The sequence below is a fragment of the Pteropus alecto genome, unplaced genomic scaffold (assembly GCF_000325575.1).
Source record: "Pteropus alecto unplaced genomic scaffold, ASM32557v1 scaffold131, whole genome shotgun sequence".
Lineage (NCBI taxonomy): Eukaryota > Metazoa > Chordata > Mammalia > Chiroptera > Pteropodidae > Pteropus > Pteropus alecto.
In genome coordinates this window covers 1,165,350-1,180,409 of record NW_006434709.1, presented here as the reverse complement: position 1 = coordinate 1,180,409, position 15,060 = coordinate 1,165,350, and the positions used below count along the sequence as shown (strand labels likewise).

General features: G+C 49.3%; 1 protein-coding gene and 1 long non-coding RNA gene across 2 annotated transcripts in view; both read left to right on the top strand.

Moving 5' to 3' along the window:
• The first annotated feature begins 7,034 nt into the window (after window positions 1–7,034).
• DYSF (dysferlin) overlaps window positions 7,035–15,060 on the top strand; it is a 203,049-nt gene continuing 195,023 nt past the window's right edge. Inside the window, exon 1 of the mRNA XM_025045188.1 lies at window positions 7,035–7,726. Coding sequence (XP_024900956.1) covers window positions 7,636–7,726 — 91 coding nt within the window. The 5' untranslated portion in view covers window positions 7,035–7,635. The remainder of the gene's footprint in view (window positions 7,727–15,060) is intronic.
• LOC112477903 lies at window positions 7,739–10,988 on the top strand. Its single transcript, XR_003045658.1, has 2 exons — window positions 7,739–10,292; window positions 10,599–10,988. It is a non-coding gene; the product is annotated as an uncharacterized LOC112477903 (long non-coding RNA).

Below are 15,060 nucleotides of genomic sequence, written 5' to 3'. Positions count from 1 at the left end.
CCGGGCGGGGACCCTACTCGCGCCAGTCATGCTGAGGGTCTTCATCCTCTATGCGGAGAACGTCCACACTCCGGACACCGACATCAGCGATGCGTATTGCTCTGCCACGTTTGCAGGTACGAGGGGCCAGCAATCTCCGCCTGTCCGGGAGGGTGGGAGTCAGGCAGGGGACCCCGTGGCTCTCCACGCCGGAGAGCGCCAGGATGCGAGAGGCAAGACTCCACGCCCCTCCAGGCTGACTTTGAGGGTTGCTAAGACACACATCCTCGCAGAGGGGCGACTCAGGGAAACTGAGGCAAAGAGGGAGAAGTGGCTGAGCGGTGCTTCTCGAAGCTGCGAAGCTGAGGCCGGGTTGAGGCGAAGATGGTGCTGGAAGGCAGGACCAGCATCTCTCCTCTTGCTCTGCTGGATATCTTAACAGAGATCTTTCCGCGCTGTGGGCAGCAAAGCGCTGTGCTGCTGGGCTCCTCTCCCCTCTCTGGAAGGCTGGGTCCCAGGCCTATTTATAACGCAGCACTCTTCCCGCGGGACCTGGGCCTGACCGCTCTGCTCTGCCTTTGCTCTCTGTCACAGGCTGGGCTGGCAGGCAGGTGGCCTCTGGGGGCAGAGGAACCGCCCACCCGTCTAGGGATCTTACCCTGGCTTTGGGCACAGAATGGGGGAAATTTAGCAGCCGGAAGAGCTGTTACAAGCACTAACCTCTAGAGACTTTCTCCCCCCATCCCAAGACTGGAGCATGTGAGGTGTGGTATCTGGGGGTGGGTAGCTCCTCATCAGATTGGGACTTCCTCTAGCCTGCTCTGCTCTCAGATTGAGACCTCCCACGGGATGATCTTCATATGGTTATCACTGGACTTTCCTTCAGGAGGTGAGGGCTGGGCCCTGTCTGCTTCCCCTTGATGGTCTCAGGGCCAAGCCAGAGCTGGGGCTACACAGCTGGGTCTTTGAATTTGGAGCCATACTAGGCCAGAAGGACCAAGAGGCAAGAGTGTGAGCCGCCTCCCACCCACCCTGTGCATTCCTCTCAGCCTTCCTTACCATCATCCCATTCAGCAGAATTTCCCTTTCAGTGTCATGAGCTCCTGGATCTACCTGCTCCCAGATGCCTGTGTGCACATATGCTCCCAGACACATGGACACCTGGGAATGCATGTGACACCTGCAATGTTCCAAGGAGTAGACACTCAGAGAACAAAGGCACGTGTCCACAACAGCGCACACAGATGTGTTATAACAGACAGGCGCGTGCGTGCGTGCACGCGTGCGCGCACACACACACACACACACACACACACATTCCTGGTTGTGAAATTTGAGGCTTCTCTAGGAGGATTTGCTGAATGAGCCTATGGCCAGGAAAGCAGTCTAGACCAAGAGGAGGGACAGAGGGCGATTGGAGGTGACACTTCAGCTGTGTTTTTTTCCTGCCATGCCATTTTGACCTATTCTCCATCAGTTTCCCACAGTTGTCTCCGGAAATGAGCTTTATCAAGGTGTTTCCAGGGGGAGGACGAGGGCATGAATAGGGGGCCTCCACATTTCCTCTCTTTCTTCGGCTCTGGGCAGGCCAGACCAGTAGTTCACCTGCATGGCTCAGGCTAGCAGCTTGGCTGAGGGCTCTGGGCTTCATGTTGCCCAACTCCAGGGAACACTATTTGCACTGAAAATATCCCTGAGGGGAGGGAGGGTACTCTCAGGCTGTGGAGGGACGACTGGCACCCTGTGCACTAAGCAGCTGCCTCTTGCTCCAGCACTCCTCCCCCAACAGCATCCCCCAGCCCAAGGGCCGAGCAGGCTTTGTGAACGGCAGCCTTTGGAGCTGTCCAGTGCACAAATGAACCCCGAGAGGGGCCACCTTAGAGCCCTTGCCTCTGTTCTTAGGAACATGGTCTTCTCTGGTGTCCACACAGCCTAAACCAGATTTTCCTCCACTTTCCCTCACCACATCCCCCACTTCCCACCCTACCCCGCAATCCTAATACACACACATCTTTGTCTCATACTTTATGGTCCCCCTATTCAGGCTAGGCTCAGAACCCTAGCTGGAGAAAGGAAAGAATGAATAATGAATGAAGAAGCATTTTCTAACCTCAGAAGTACTTTACCCGAGGAAGTATTGCTGGTTTGGCTCCTCTCTAGTCATTACCCCAAGGGCTATCTATGGGTCAGTCTCCTCCATCCTCTCTATCCACATCCCTATCTCTGACTAAGTCCTCCCCCATCTGCCCTGAGATCAGTCTGCAATCCTGCCCTTTGCCTGCTGCCTGGCTCTTCTGGGTGCACTCCCCCTCCCTTGGGGAGAAAGGAAGTTCTCTGTGCTGACCATGAGTGCTGTCGGCCTGCAGAGGGGGCTGGCTAGAACCCCCACTCACAGTCATCACAGTCACTGCCAGGCAGTCATAGGGAATGCAGTCCCTCCCTCCCCCAGCCCTGGCCACATTCCACAGCCTGCACTGGCGGAGCTCTTAGCCCATGTCCAAATTTGGCCTCCCTGCGGCATTTGGGCCTGCTAAACCTCCTTCTCCCAAGCCAGGGCCGGGTTGGTGAATGATTACACAGAAGGCTCTGGTCTCAGGAATGCACTTCCCAGAGCAAAACACCCTTCTGGGGAGCCTTCCTCACCTGCTGGCCCTGATCTGGCTTTCCAGACCCTTTAGGTTTGGGTGCCATAAAGCTCCTCTTTGGCTACCTGATTATAATATCCCGCAATGATATGATACCTCTTGGCTCCTTCATGCTTGCATAAATCCATTTCCTATTCCAAACAGCCTTGTGAGGTAAAAGGGCAGAGATATTATCCCCCTTTTCAGAGGAGTAAATCACCCAGAGAAGTTCAGAGGCCTGGCCAAAGTCACACAGCGGCCAAAGCATCCCCCATCATCAGTCCCTCTGTTGTGCTCAGCACCCATGGCTCATGAATTAGAAAGTGCTTTGGAAAGCATACCATATGCTGCCCACACCCGGGCACTAGAGGCTTGAGCCAGCACAGGGGAGGGTTGTGCTTGGGGCTGAGTCAAAGTGGGGGGCAGTACAAGGCTGCAGGGAACATAGTGTAAGGCAAATGATCAAAAGATGGAGGATTCTGATTTTGAAAATGTGTATTTATCGCAAGGAGCAAGAATAGGCATTCATTAAGCACAGTGTACCATTTTCAGATGCTGTTTCTTTAAAACCTCACAATAATCCTATGAAAGAAATATATTTAACTGACACTGTGCTTACTAGGTGCTTGGCACTGTTCTAAATAGAAGTCATTTACTATGAATATATATTCTTCAATGAATGTGAGGGGAGAGGGCAGAAGGATGCATTGGACCATCCATACTCCTAGAAGATTTTGGACTTTGGCAAAAACACTCACATGCAGAGTGTTCACCTCAAGGTTGATGGCATTGAGCAGAAAGGAAGGTTTGTTTGCTTCTTTGACGCCTCATGTGTGGCCTTGGGGAAAAACAGAGACCTGAGCCAGAGACCAGGTGGCTCATCTTCAACAGGGGCCTTGTTAGAAACACTTCTTCCCTGACCTTTGGGGAGGTAAGACTTCAAATAGGTGACAGAAGAGGACGGGGTTCACAAACTCACATGCCTTGGGGAGCCTGGCAGATGTTGTTACTAAGATGAGGCCAGAGGGAAAAGCACATGCATCTTGGGTGAATGGTGGCAAGTGGGGGGAACCCACAGTGGGGTGACCTGGGAGGGTGCCAGACTATTGGTGTTAGGCAGAGAATTTGGACCCGTGTGCTAGCTTCTCTAATTTTTCAAAAGAAGCTAAAATCCAGAATTGTGTGGGAAATCTAATGTTTAGTTAAGGTACAATATTGTTTTAAAACATTGAGTTGGTCAAAGGCAACAGGTCCATAAGCAGGATGTGTCCCCAGGGAACACCAGTGACAGCATCCGAGTGTTTCATTTAATCTTGGAGACCTTGGTCCTGCCCGGGCTCTCCAGAGAACAGGCAAGGCAGTCTTCTCTCACTTGGGATTATCGGTCAGCACCTATCAATGGCTACATCGATGGGGTGTTGGGGCGATGGGGGAGAGTGTTAGTTCCTTCTCCCTTACCTCTATCAGCCCTGAAACATTATGGAAGCTAATATGACATCTTAAGTAAAAACTGGGCTTGCTATGCAAGTCAGCTTCACGACAAGTCTCCTCACCCCCTTGCTACACAACAGTGGCTCCTAAGCCTGCTCTGTCACCTTCACCGCAGGGCCGGAGCATTCCAGGGTGCTGGGGAGCTGCCCTTACCTGTGGCTTTGGGTGGGATACAGACCTGGCTGTTTGTTAGCAAGCTGTAATTAATGGTGGTCTCTCTCACTCACATAATAGGTGATGTGTAGGCAGTCCTGGCTGGTGAATTCTAACCCACAGTGATGTCCAGGGGTCTCAGGTCCTACTGTCTTGTTACTCTGCTGTCCCCAGGGGTCCCTTTGACAGCATAGTTGGTGATGGCTCACTACCACAATCTATACTATAGCAAGAGCAGGCATGCTCCTCCCCTTTAAGGGCATAAGCAAGCAGTTACCTATATTCCTTCTGCTCACATCATGTTGGTCATCACTTGATTTCATGGCCACATCAAGCTGCGATGGAGGCTGGGAAATGTAGTCTTTCTATTTGGGTGGCCATGTGTCTAGGTAAAACTCTATGGAAAATTTTTATGGAAGAAGGGGAGAACATACAAGGGAAGGACAGGTGGAGGTCTCAGCCACACTCTATGAGAGCTGCATCCTTGATACGTGCTCCCTTGGGAGGAAGTCCCCTGGAGAACTAGACCCCAGAAGGAGCCCTGGGCAGTAAACAACAGTTAGGGAAGTTGGAGGTTGGGATGAGAAAGAGGCTTCAGGAAGCATCTAGGAACCAGGTCACCAGTGGCTGCATTTCTGGTTTACAGAATAGGTGTGCAGTGTCCCTGTTCCTTGGAGCCAAGTGTTTGTAAAAGTCCCTTGGAATATTCCTCTGGAAATGTTAGATGTGCTCCCTGCAGATTTCCTGTGCTGACTGACTGATTAGAGTCGGAGTAGAGGGCAGGATGTGGTGGAAAAAAGGAGCAAAGCCTGGGATCATAGTGACAATTAAAAAACATCCCAAATCATCATATCCCAAAACTCCCCCTAGGGGGCAGTACCATCCTCTTTGAGAAACACTGGCTTAGCGTTATCTTGGGGTAGAAGTGACACCGGGGAGCCAAGTACAATGTCCACTACATCAATACCAGGCGGGCTGGAATGTCTGGCTGACTGAGACGGTCTGTCCCCTTGGTCTGTCCCCTCACTATAGCTAGACATCAAATAAGCAATTACACTAATAGTTATTCCTTAAAATTGTGCCAGTGCTTAAGAAGGAAAAGTGCTACTACGTGGTTGTTTGCCAGGGGGACCCAACCTAGACTAGGAGGTCAGAGATGGCTTCCTGGGAAAATAATGTTTAAGCTGGGGCCTGAAGGATGACGAATGGGGGAGAGGGGAGGTTGCCTGGTGACAGATGGTTACTATACTTATCATGGTGATCACATCGTTAAGGTATATAAATGTTGAATCACTATGTTGTACATCTGAAACTACTATAATATTGTATGCCAACTATACTAAAAATTTAAGGGAGAGAAAGAGGGAGGGAGGGAGAAAGAGGAAGTTGCAGGCAGAGAGGGTGGCAGAGCTGGGAGGCTTGGGAGGGAGGGAAGGTAGCGCAACGTGTTCCAGAGATTGAGAAGCCACTGAAGCTGGAACTCAGAGAATGAGGGGCTGAGTAGTCTATCCTTGTGAGTGAAGATAGGGAATAGGGAATCTGGGCTTTATTCCAAGAGCGGGGGAGGTCTTTGAGGGGTTTTCATCGGGAGAGTGACCTGATCATATTTGTTTCAAGATCGCCTGGCTCCAGTGTGGCTAATGGACCAGAGGTGTCCACCTTATGGGTGGGGTTGCCCAGGGAGAGTGGTAGAGTGAGGAGAAAGAGAGCCCACGCCAGTTTGAGAAGGAACAGCTTTTAAGGTTGGGGAGAGGACAGTCTCGGACTTGTCACTGAGTGGGTGAGAGGGGCCAGGATCTAGTGCCCTGGTGCCAGATGGTCTTAGGAGTAAGGATGATTTGTTCATAATAATAGGAGGGAAGGCAAAGGATTTGGGCTCAGAGGCTGAAATAGGGGCCAGGAGACTGGGAGCCTGAGGAGAAAGTTCTCTACTCGGAAAATAAGAAGCAAACAGAATGAGGATGGCGATGGGGTGCTGTAAGTTTGGGGAGAGAAAAGTATGAAGTAGTCATCTAGGAGAGAGCTTCTGAGACTGAAGAGTCTGGATCTATAGTATGATTGCTGGGCAGCAGTGGGGGCGGCCTGAGTCAGGGGTTATTAATATCAGGGAACACAGGACAGGTTAGCTGTGTTCTTTTCCAACACTTTTTGTGGTTAGGGTGCAGGGGTGGACTAGACAGAGGTAGATTTCACCAAGTTACAGTTTTGCCACATGAAAATGCTGGATCCTCAAAATAGGAGAGGGGGAAAGGGCGTTGCAATTTTGCTCAGCATAGTGATGATAACTAGCCACTGAATTTAGGTGGAGTTTAGGAAGTCAGTGAGTACTTGGCAGGTGGGTAGAGGGACCTGTCAGGTGTCAGGTGATGGAGCATAGGGGTATAGAGGTGAGAAGTCAGGCTCCTGTGGTCAAGAAGTTCATCAGCTGGAAAAGTACTAGACATAACACGGGCAAGTTTGCTAAGAGCTGTCGCTGCTCAAGGCTCACACTATAATCAATTTCCCCCCCACAGTAGGGGCGAGGGAGCCTAGAGGTTGCTATGGGGGATGTTGCCAGGGACCAAATGACCATGGGTGAACCCCTGTGCTCCAGGATTGCAATATAATCTGGATACGGCCCTCTGCCTCTGGAGACGGGCGACTCCAGACTGCTCTGGGGAAGGCGCAGAGACGGATTCGCGAGCGCTCAAGCCTCGGAGTCTGGCTAGGCGCGGGGCTCCCAGCACCGCGGACGGGCGGCCTGGGCTGCGAGCGCGGGACTTAGACTGGCGGGGCTGGGCGGGTGGCGCGAAAGCGATGGACTAGGGGCGCAGGGCGTGCTGCGTCGCTCCGTACACGTCTCTTTCAGCGTTCGCCCGGACTTGCAGTTCCTCGCGGACACATTTTTGTCTCTGAAGCTGGGTCTCACCCTCCTCCCGCCTTCGCTCATTCCTCCTTCGGCCGCATTCGCCAAGCGCCCTCGCGTGCGGGCCTCGCTGGGCGCAGAGGGGAGGAGCGCAGCGAGCACTCGGCAGCCAGGACCTCGCTGGGGGCTCCCGCGGGAAGGGCCGGCGGGCGCCCTGTCCCTGCCGCCTGGCGGTGCTTTGCGCGTCGCGTCAGCCGCGCTGTCATTCCGGTCGCGGGCGCGGACGGGCGCAAGGGGACCAGCGCTCCCACAGGCCCGCGTCTGACCCCTGCCCCGCCCAGCCCGTCGTGGGGAGGGTCCGCCCAGCTAGTGCCCCGTGTCCTGCCTGAAGCCTCTCCCAGGCGTTGGGACTTCTCCGTGGAGGCGGCAACTCTTCTTTGGCGCGGCTATAGCTGAGCTCGTTGGGTGTCTGGGCTCCGTGCTTTTCCTCGCGTTCCTGCTCTCGCTCCCATCCCGCCTCTGAGCACCCAGGACCCCCGAACCATGCTGTGCTGCCTGCTGGTGAGGGCCAGCAACCTGCCCAATGTGAAGAAGGACCGGCGCAGCGACCCGGTCGCCAGCTTAACTTTCCGAGGTGAGAGCCCGGTGGCCACCGCGCCCGCGCCCCTCAGTTTTCCGCGCGCACCGCCGGGTCTGCGGCCCCAGCTCTAGCACTAACCCTAGTCCAAGCCACATTTTTCTTCCTCTGTCAGCAGGGACAGAAATCTCAGCCTTGTCTTCTGCAGAGGGCGAGGAGGATGAAGCAGAGCACAATAAATGCCATAGTGCTCCGAAATTTTGGAAAACTGAATGTGCCGTAATTTGTCAACAGTTACCATTTTTCTAAGCCTGATACCCAGAGGGAATAAAGTCCGAGCCCTTGCTGGGCGGTGGGGATAAGTGTGGGTGAGAAGATGGGTGCGGAATGCAGCGAGGAATCTGGATCACTTGAAAACTGGGCGTGTAGTGAGTGTGCTTTGGAAGTTAGATCTTTATTTCATTCATTTATTCATTCGTTCGCTCATCTTTATTGAACACTGGTCATATTGAATTGCCGGGTCTCATTTGGGAGGAAAAGGAACAGAATAGGCCGGATATGGCCTTGATACTAGGAATTTTGGGCCTGTCAAGGATGTTTTTTTCAAATTCAAAGAGCCTAAGTGCCTATATGTGGTGTTTAGACAACAGAGGGTCTGTCTCTGCGTTTAGGGCAACAAAGGACTCACAATCTCCCTCTCACCAGACACCTTATCCCCCTACTCTATGGCTGTCATTTCCATGGAGGAGGTGTCTCAGAAGGGGAAAGGGAAGAGGAAGGATTTGTCAAAATTAAGAGAAGGAACAATGGTGTGAGTCAGGACCCCAGTTCTGCAAAGAAGATAAATAAGGAGAGAAAGGAGAGTTTTTCTCTTGCCAGGAGGCATGTCCTGTGGTTGTGCAGAATTAAAAAGTATGTGTATCACAACGGATGGTCAAATGTAGAGGAACAAGTGACTGATGTTTCCCTGAGGCTTGAAAACTGTGGGGGCACCAGGAGGAATCTTTAGCTCTAACCCATGATCTTCATCTGCTCCCCCAAATCCTCATAACCATAGATGAAAGACACAATTTGGCAAAGTGAGAACTATGTGCAGCTTTAGCTTTTGTTATGGGATGATTTACATTTTATTTCTCTTTTGAGAAGTGTGAGTTGAAAATTTTGCTATTTTCATTAATAAGTGACATTCCTGGGTGCCTATGATGAAATGCGACTTCAGGACAAGGTCCCTAGCTCTCCCCTGTCCATCAAACTCTGCCTAAGCCATTCCTGTACAGAAATTGTGAGGCCACCACCTGCTGGAAAAGATGTTCCTTAAGGACCCTGAGCCCAGGGGAGTATATCAGCCTAGGTCTCGCAGATGCTTTGGAATTCTTTTGGGTCAGTTCACAGCTTTCTTTCTCCGATTCTGTAACAGTGTCTGGTAACTACTAATCTCCCCATTCTCCAGCTAAGGAAATGGAAACCTGGGAAAGTTAAATGATGTGTCTAGGTCAGTGGTGGTGGCAGGGAACTACCAGTGCTTGGAGTGGGCAGTGCCTTTGAGTTAGGGAGGTGACTCGGTAGGTGATCCATCGAGGCCTCTCTGGACTGTTGCCCTGCAGGCGTCCAGCTGCTGTCCTCCCCCCATCTTTGCATTCCCCATCCTTTAAGATGCCTTGCCATTTATGCACTGACAAGCCCTGAGCAAAACGGAAATATAATAGAATGTAACATTTCCAACTGTTCAAAGTCTATTCCTCTTTCAGAGCCCCACTGCAATGTTACGTTCTCCAGAAAGGCACCCAGGATTCCCTTGGCTCTCATTAGTCTATCCTCTTTGGATGCACAGCACCTTGTTAGGTCTGCTAGCGCACTCACCCCAACCAGCCTATACTCAGTACTCAGTTCTATACTTACGATGCCATGATTCCTTGAGAGCAGCAGCCTATCCTATTTATCACGATGCCCAAAGTTGAGTTCAAATAGATGTTCAGTAGTGTTTGTGCCCTTTCTGGTCCAGCCTCTAGCTGTCATGCAGTCTGGGGCAGTACCTGAGAATCCTCAGGAGACCGTGGTTCAATTTTGGAAACACACATTGAGAGAAATTAATGTGAGATGTGATGACAGGTAAAATTAATGTGACATCCCCACCCCCACCCCAAAGTGTATTCATGTTGGAGTTTGGAGCTGAGCTGACGCTTAGGGAGGGAGACTGTTAGAATCAGTCCAGAATTTACGGATCATCCACGCTGGGGTACTCAATCCTGGCTGCACATCAGAATCATATGGGGAGCTCTAAAAAAAACTACTGCCAGTCTCCCTGTCCCCTTCTTTCTTGAGCTGAATTTTGAAGGAGGGACCCAACTATAGGTGTTTCTAAACAATCTCCAAATGTGTCAGATGTCAGGCAGGGTTGAGAACCCCTGAGCCCAAACCCCTAATGGCACTGATGGAACTGTGTCCTGCTTGCAGAGAAGCCAGCCTGCACTATGTGCTTGGCTCCTACATGCAGCCCCAAGTGCGTGGGCCTGGCTGGCCCGACTTTTCTTGCAGCTGTTCCCCGGGCATTCCAGCCTCGGATGTAATTTCAGGACCTGCCTCCCAAAATAGACTCTGAGCTCCTGGAGACCATATTCTGAGGGTACGTTTTTGGTTTCCTTGTCTCAGGGCTTCAGGGTAGAGGCGATTAATAAATTCTTATCATTCCTTTGTTCTTGTATTAATTAATTAATCAGTTAACTATAACTACCATGAGTACCTGGGCTGTGGTAGGTATTTTTGACTGATCACCTTGTGAACGAGCAGCTTCATTTCCTATAGCATTTGGTAACCTGTACCTTCCTTCTGTCCTGCCCATTTTCCACCCTGTAATGTGAATATTTATGTTCCTCCATCCACGCACTTAGTTCATCGAACACATCTTTATTGAGCCTCTACTACATGCCAGGTGCTGTTCCAGGTGCTGTGAATGCATCCAAGAAGAACAAAACCAGATCCCCGATCTTTTGGAGGCCAAACATCTTATTTTCTTGAAGGTTGGCTCTCTTGCGTCTCCAATTGGTGAATTTCTATCTGCTTCCCCTGGCTTCCCAGCCAGAAAACCGAGTCTCTCTCTCTCTTCTTTCTCCCTCATTCCTCCCATGTCTCTTCAGCTGATCCCTTCCCCCTTCTCTTCTTCCTCTTTCTTTTATCTCCTGGGGAGCCTGGGAGATCAAGACTGGAGACACTTGTGAGGGGCAGACTTGATTCACCTATGTTGGGAAGGTGGGCTTCAGGGCACTGAATTCCTCCGAATTTAGCTTTTAAAACATTAAAACTGTCTTTAAAGCATTGAAAATAGCCTTCTGTTTTCTTTTTGTGAACATAATATATACTCAATGTAAAAAAGGATGCAATACAGAAAGGCTTGAAGCAAAAGTAATAAGTGGCCCCAAATCCTGGCACTTTGAATTAATTTGTTAATAATCTCACAAATGTCCTCCAAGATTCTTTTTTTCTCTTTTTAAGAAAAGCAATTTTAGTTGTGAAACTTAATTCTCAAGTAAAGTATATTAAATACAAATGTATGCTTTGATGCAGAGATTCTCAACTGGGGGTGATTTTGTTCCTTAGGGGACATTTGGCATTGTCTGGAGACACTTGGTGGTGTCATCACGTGTGTGTGTGTGTGCGTGCGTGCGTGCGTGCGTGTGTGTGTGTACTGTCATCTAATGGGTAGAGGCCAAGGTTGCTGTTAAATATCCTATAGTGCACAGGACAGCCACCCTCCCCACCCTCATCACACCCACAGTAAAGAAATATCCAGCCTCAGTGTTAATAGTGTCAAGATTGAGAAACCCTGCTTTAATGAATAAATTATGAAGGGAAGAGCCATATATGCCACCCAGGTGAAGAAATAGAGCCTGTCGGTCCCACCCCTCTACCAGAAGTCCCCAGACCCCATAACTTTCTAGAGGTAATCCTACTCCAGATAATGTTTTTTAAAAGGTTTACCAGTTTACATTTTCACTCAGCAATATCCAGAGTCATTTTTCTATGTCAGTAAATATTCTTCTACACATCTTTTTAAATGTCTGCATAGTATTTTAATATATGGATACACCATAATTCAGTTATTCAACTCCTGAATGTTGATGAATATTTAGATTATATCAAACTTTTTATATTTATAGTCAATGCTTAAATTACACTGTAATTGTGAGAAATATCTTGGTGTCTAAATCTTTGCCCACATATTTAATTATTTCTTTTGGGTAAATACTGGAAGTGGTTTTGCTGTGGCTTTTCTGCATTTCTCAAATTGCTCTCCTGAAAATCTGTACCAACTTTACCCTCCCATCAGCAGAGTAGGGGGGCTTGTTTCCTTACAGTCCTGCTAACGCAAAGCTTTATCATGCAAATCTTTAAGAATTTCTTAGTTCAAATAGCATTTGTGATGTTTCAAAGTTATTACCTATTTGTCTCTATTTTTTACTGACTTGCTTTTGAATTTGCCCATTTTGAGGGAGCCAGGATATTTATTTTTCTTAATTAGTTGTAAGTGCTCTTTATATATTAAGAAAATTAAAAATTTGTCATAGATGTTTCAGATGTCTTCCTCAGTTCTCATTGGCCTTTTGAGTTTAAAGATTTACTCCTCTCAGAGTACATTCCACCACAGCCGATGTATGCACCCACCACCACCCCTTCCTGGCTCCTTACTTCCTGGAGAGTGTGATTTTGCTTAGTTAGAATTTAGAAAGACAGAGGTCAAGTTGGAGATCTTGAGGGTGAGAAAAACAGGGCTTCTGCTGGGTAGGGCAGCAGAGGCGACAGCTGCCAAGTTCTTGGGGTGCTCCGGCTTGAGTCAGGACCCGGGTGGCATGGCAAGTATCAGAGTGATCAGAATCTGCCTGCCTTTTTTGTTGAGGGGATCTGCGCCAAGATGTAAAGCTTCAGCAGAAGCCAGGGCTATCCTTTCAGTTGCCTCTGCTTTTGGTTGTCTGCTGATAGTCTGAATTTCTGTCACTTTCTCTGATGGGTATTCTAATGAGGTGTCTCGGGAGTGCCCAGGACAGAGCAAGTCCTCAATAAGCATTTGAGGAATAAGTGAGAGGCTGCATCAAGGTGCCATGCAGCTTCTGACAGTACTGTCACCTTGGGCGGAAACAGCCTGTCTCTCTCTGGAGGTCCAAAACACCCCATCTCCTCTCCTCTCTGATCCCTCTCTAGGTGAATGGCACCTCCAACCACCCATGCACCCCTGTCAGAACCTGAAACATCCTCTGCTCCTCCCCCTACCCTCTTCCCCACCCAGACACTAGAGAAGAACCCCCAGCCCCATAGCCTGTATTCTCACATCTCCCACGTAGACTTTTTAGTAATTTACCATCTTAACCGTTTTTAAATATATAATTCATTGGCATTAAGCACATTCATACTGTTGTGCTACCATCACCACCATCCATCTCCAGAACTTTCATCTTCTCCAACTGAAACTGTATACCCGCTACATAATATCTTCCCATTCCCTCCTCCCCAAGCCTCTGCTAACTGGCTTATTTCACTTAGCATAATGTCCTCAAGGTCCATCTATGTTGTAGCATGTGTCAGAATTTCCTTCTTTTTTAAGGCTGAATAATATTCATTGTATATACAGCCCACATTTTGCTTATCTCTTCATTTGTTGATGGACACTTAGGTTGCTAACACATTTTAGCTACTGTGAATAATGCTATGAACATGGGTGTGTAAATATCTCTTTGAGATTCTGGACTTTCATGATAGCCTGTGACTGTCCCTGTCTTTGCTCCTGCAACCCTCCGGATGGGGTGTGGGGACTCCTGGGTTTCTCTCTCCATGTCTCCCTCTGTGAGGCTTCTAGCACAATCCCTCCAGCAGAGTAGCCGGACTTCTTACAAGGCCACTCAGGGTTCCCAAAGGCATGAAAGTGGAAGTTGCTGGACCTACCTTGAGCCACGGGGCTGGCACGAGTCAGTGTGGAGGGGCACTGTGCAAGGGTGTGAATACCAGGAAGCTGGTTTATTGGGGGTGATCTTGGGGCTATCAGGTCATCTCCCCTACTTTTTCAGCTCCAGGAAGCAGGAATTGCTTCTTTCTCAACTTGGATATGAGGGCAGAATGGCTGCTGCATCCACGACTTCTTTAATTAATCCTGCACCCAGCATAGTACCAGGCACAGGACAAGTATGGAAAGTATCTGTGCATCTTTGTCGACATCATTCTCCTCCTTGAAAGTCAATGTCCCTCACATACTAGGGACAGAAACTCAATCTTTGCGTTGAGCTATTTCACTTCTTGGCGCCTTAAAAAAGGTTGTGTGTGTGTGTGCGTGTGTGTGTGTGTGTGCGTGTGGTAAAATATACATAACAAAATTTGCCATTTTAACCATTTTTAAGTGTACGAGTCAGTGGCATTTAGCACATTTACATTGTTGTGCAGCCTTCACCACCCTCCATCTCCAGAACTTTGTTGTTATCCTAAACTGAAACTCCATACCCAATAAATAATAACTCCCCATCCTCCCTCCCCCTAGCCCTTGTTAACTTCTATTCTTTCTATCTCTATGAATTTGACTTTTCTAGATACCTCATATAAGTGGAATCATATAATTTTTGAGAGGAGGGTCTGGCTTATTTCATTTAGCATAATGTTTTCAACGTTTATCCAAGTGGTAGCGTGTGTCGGAGTTGCCTTTCTTTTTAAGTCTGAATAATGTTACGCCATGTGGATATCCCACATTCTGTTTATCCATTTATCTATTGGTGGACATTTGGGCCTTGATGCCCTAGAGATGTAATGGGAAACGGACCAGTATCTCTCAGCCTTTCCTTACACTGTCCTTTGACAGGCATAAAACCATCCCACATTATAGACCGATGTGTACCCACAGTGAACACCTTGGTCTATGATCCCGCCAGCTCAAAAGATCCTATTGTCATCAGTGTTACGAAACCAAGCATTTTGTCTGCTCCCCAAATGTACTGTGACCTTATAATTGAATTGGGGGGAGGGTATCTGTCATGTTGGCCACTGGAGATTGGCAGCTGGCTCTGCCAAAGGTCAGGATGCTCACTTCCACACTGTAACCCCTGTGGGTGTCCAGGCCTTGGTGGGGCTATCAAACATCCTGGGCCACTGAGAAGTATCTGTCCCCACAAGATGAGCCTGGGGTCCAGACTGCTGGGGAACCTCACCAGGTGGTAAGAAGAAGGGTAGTTATATGGCTCCTCATGTGAGGCCATGACCACACCTGATGTTCAGATGTCAGGAGATGTGTCGGGCTTCTGCCAGTGGAGACTGCTTAGCCAGGTGGCCCCCAGTACTGGCTGGGGCAGGATGGACTGTCTTCTTACCTTCTTTCTGCTCTTGTCTCTGAGGCCCTCCTCACTTCCGCTTATTCAGCCCAT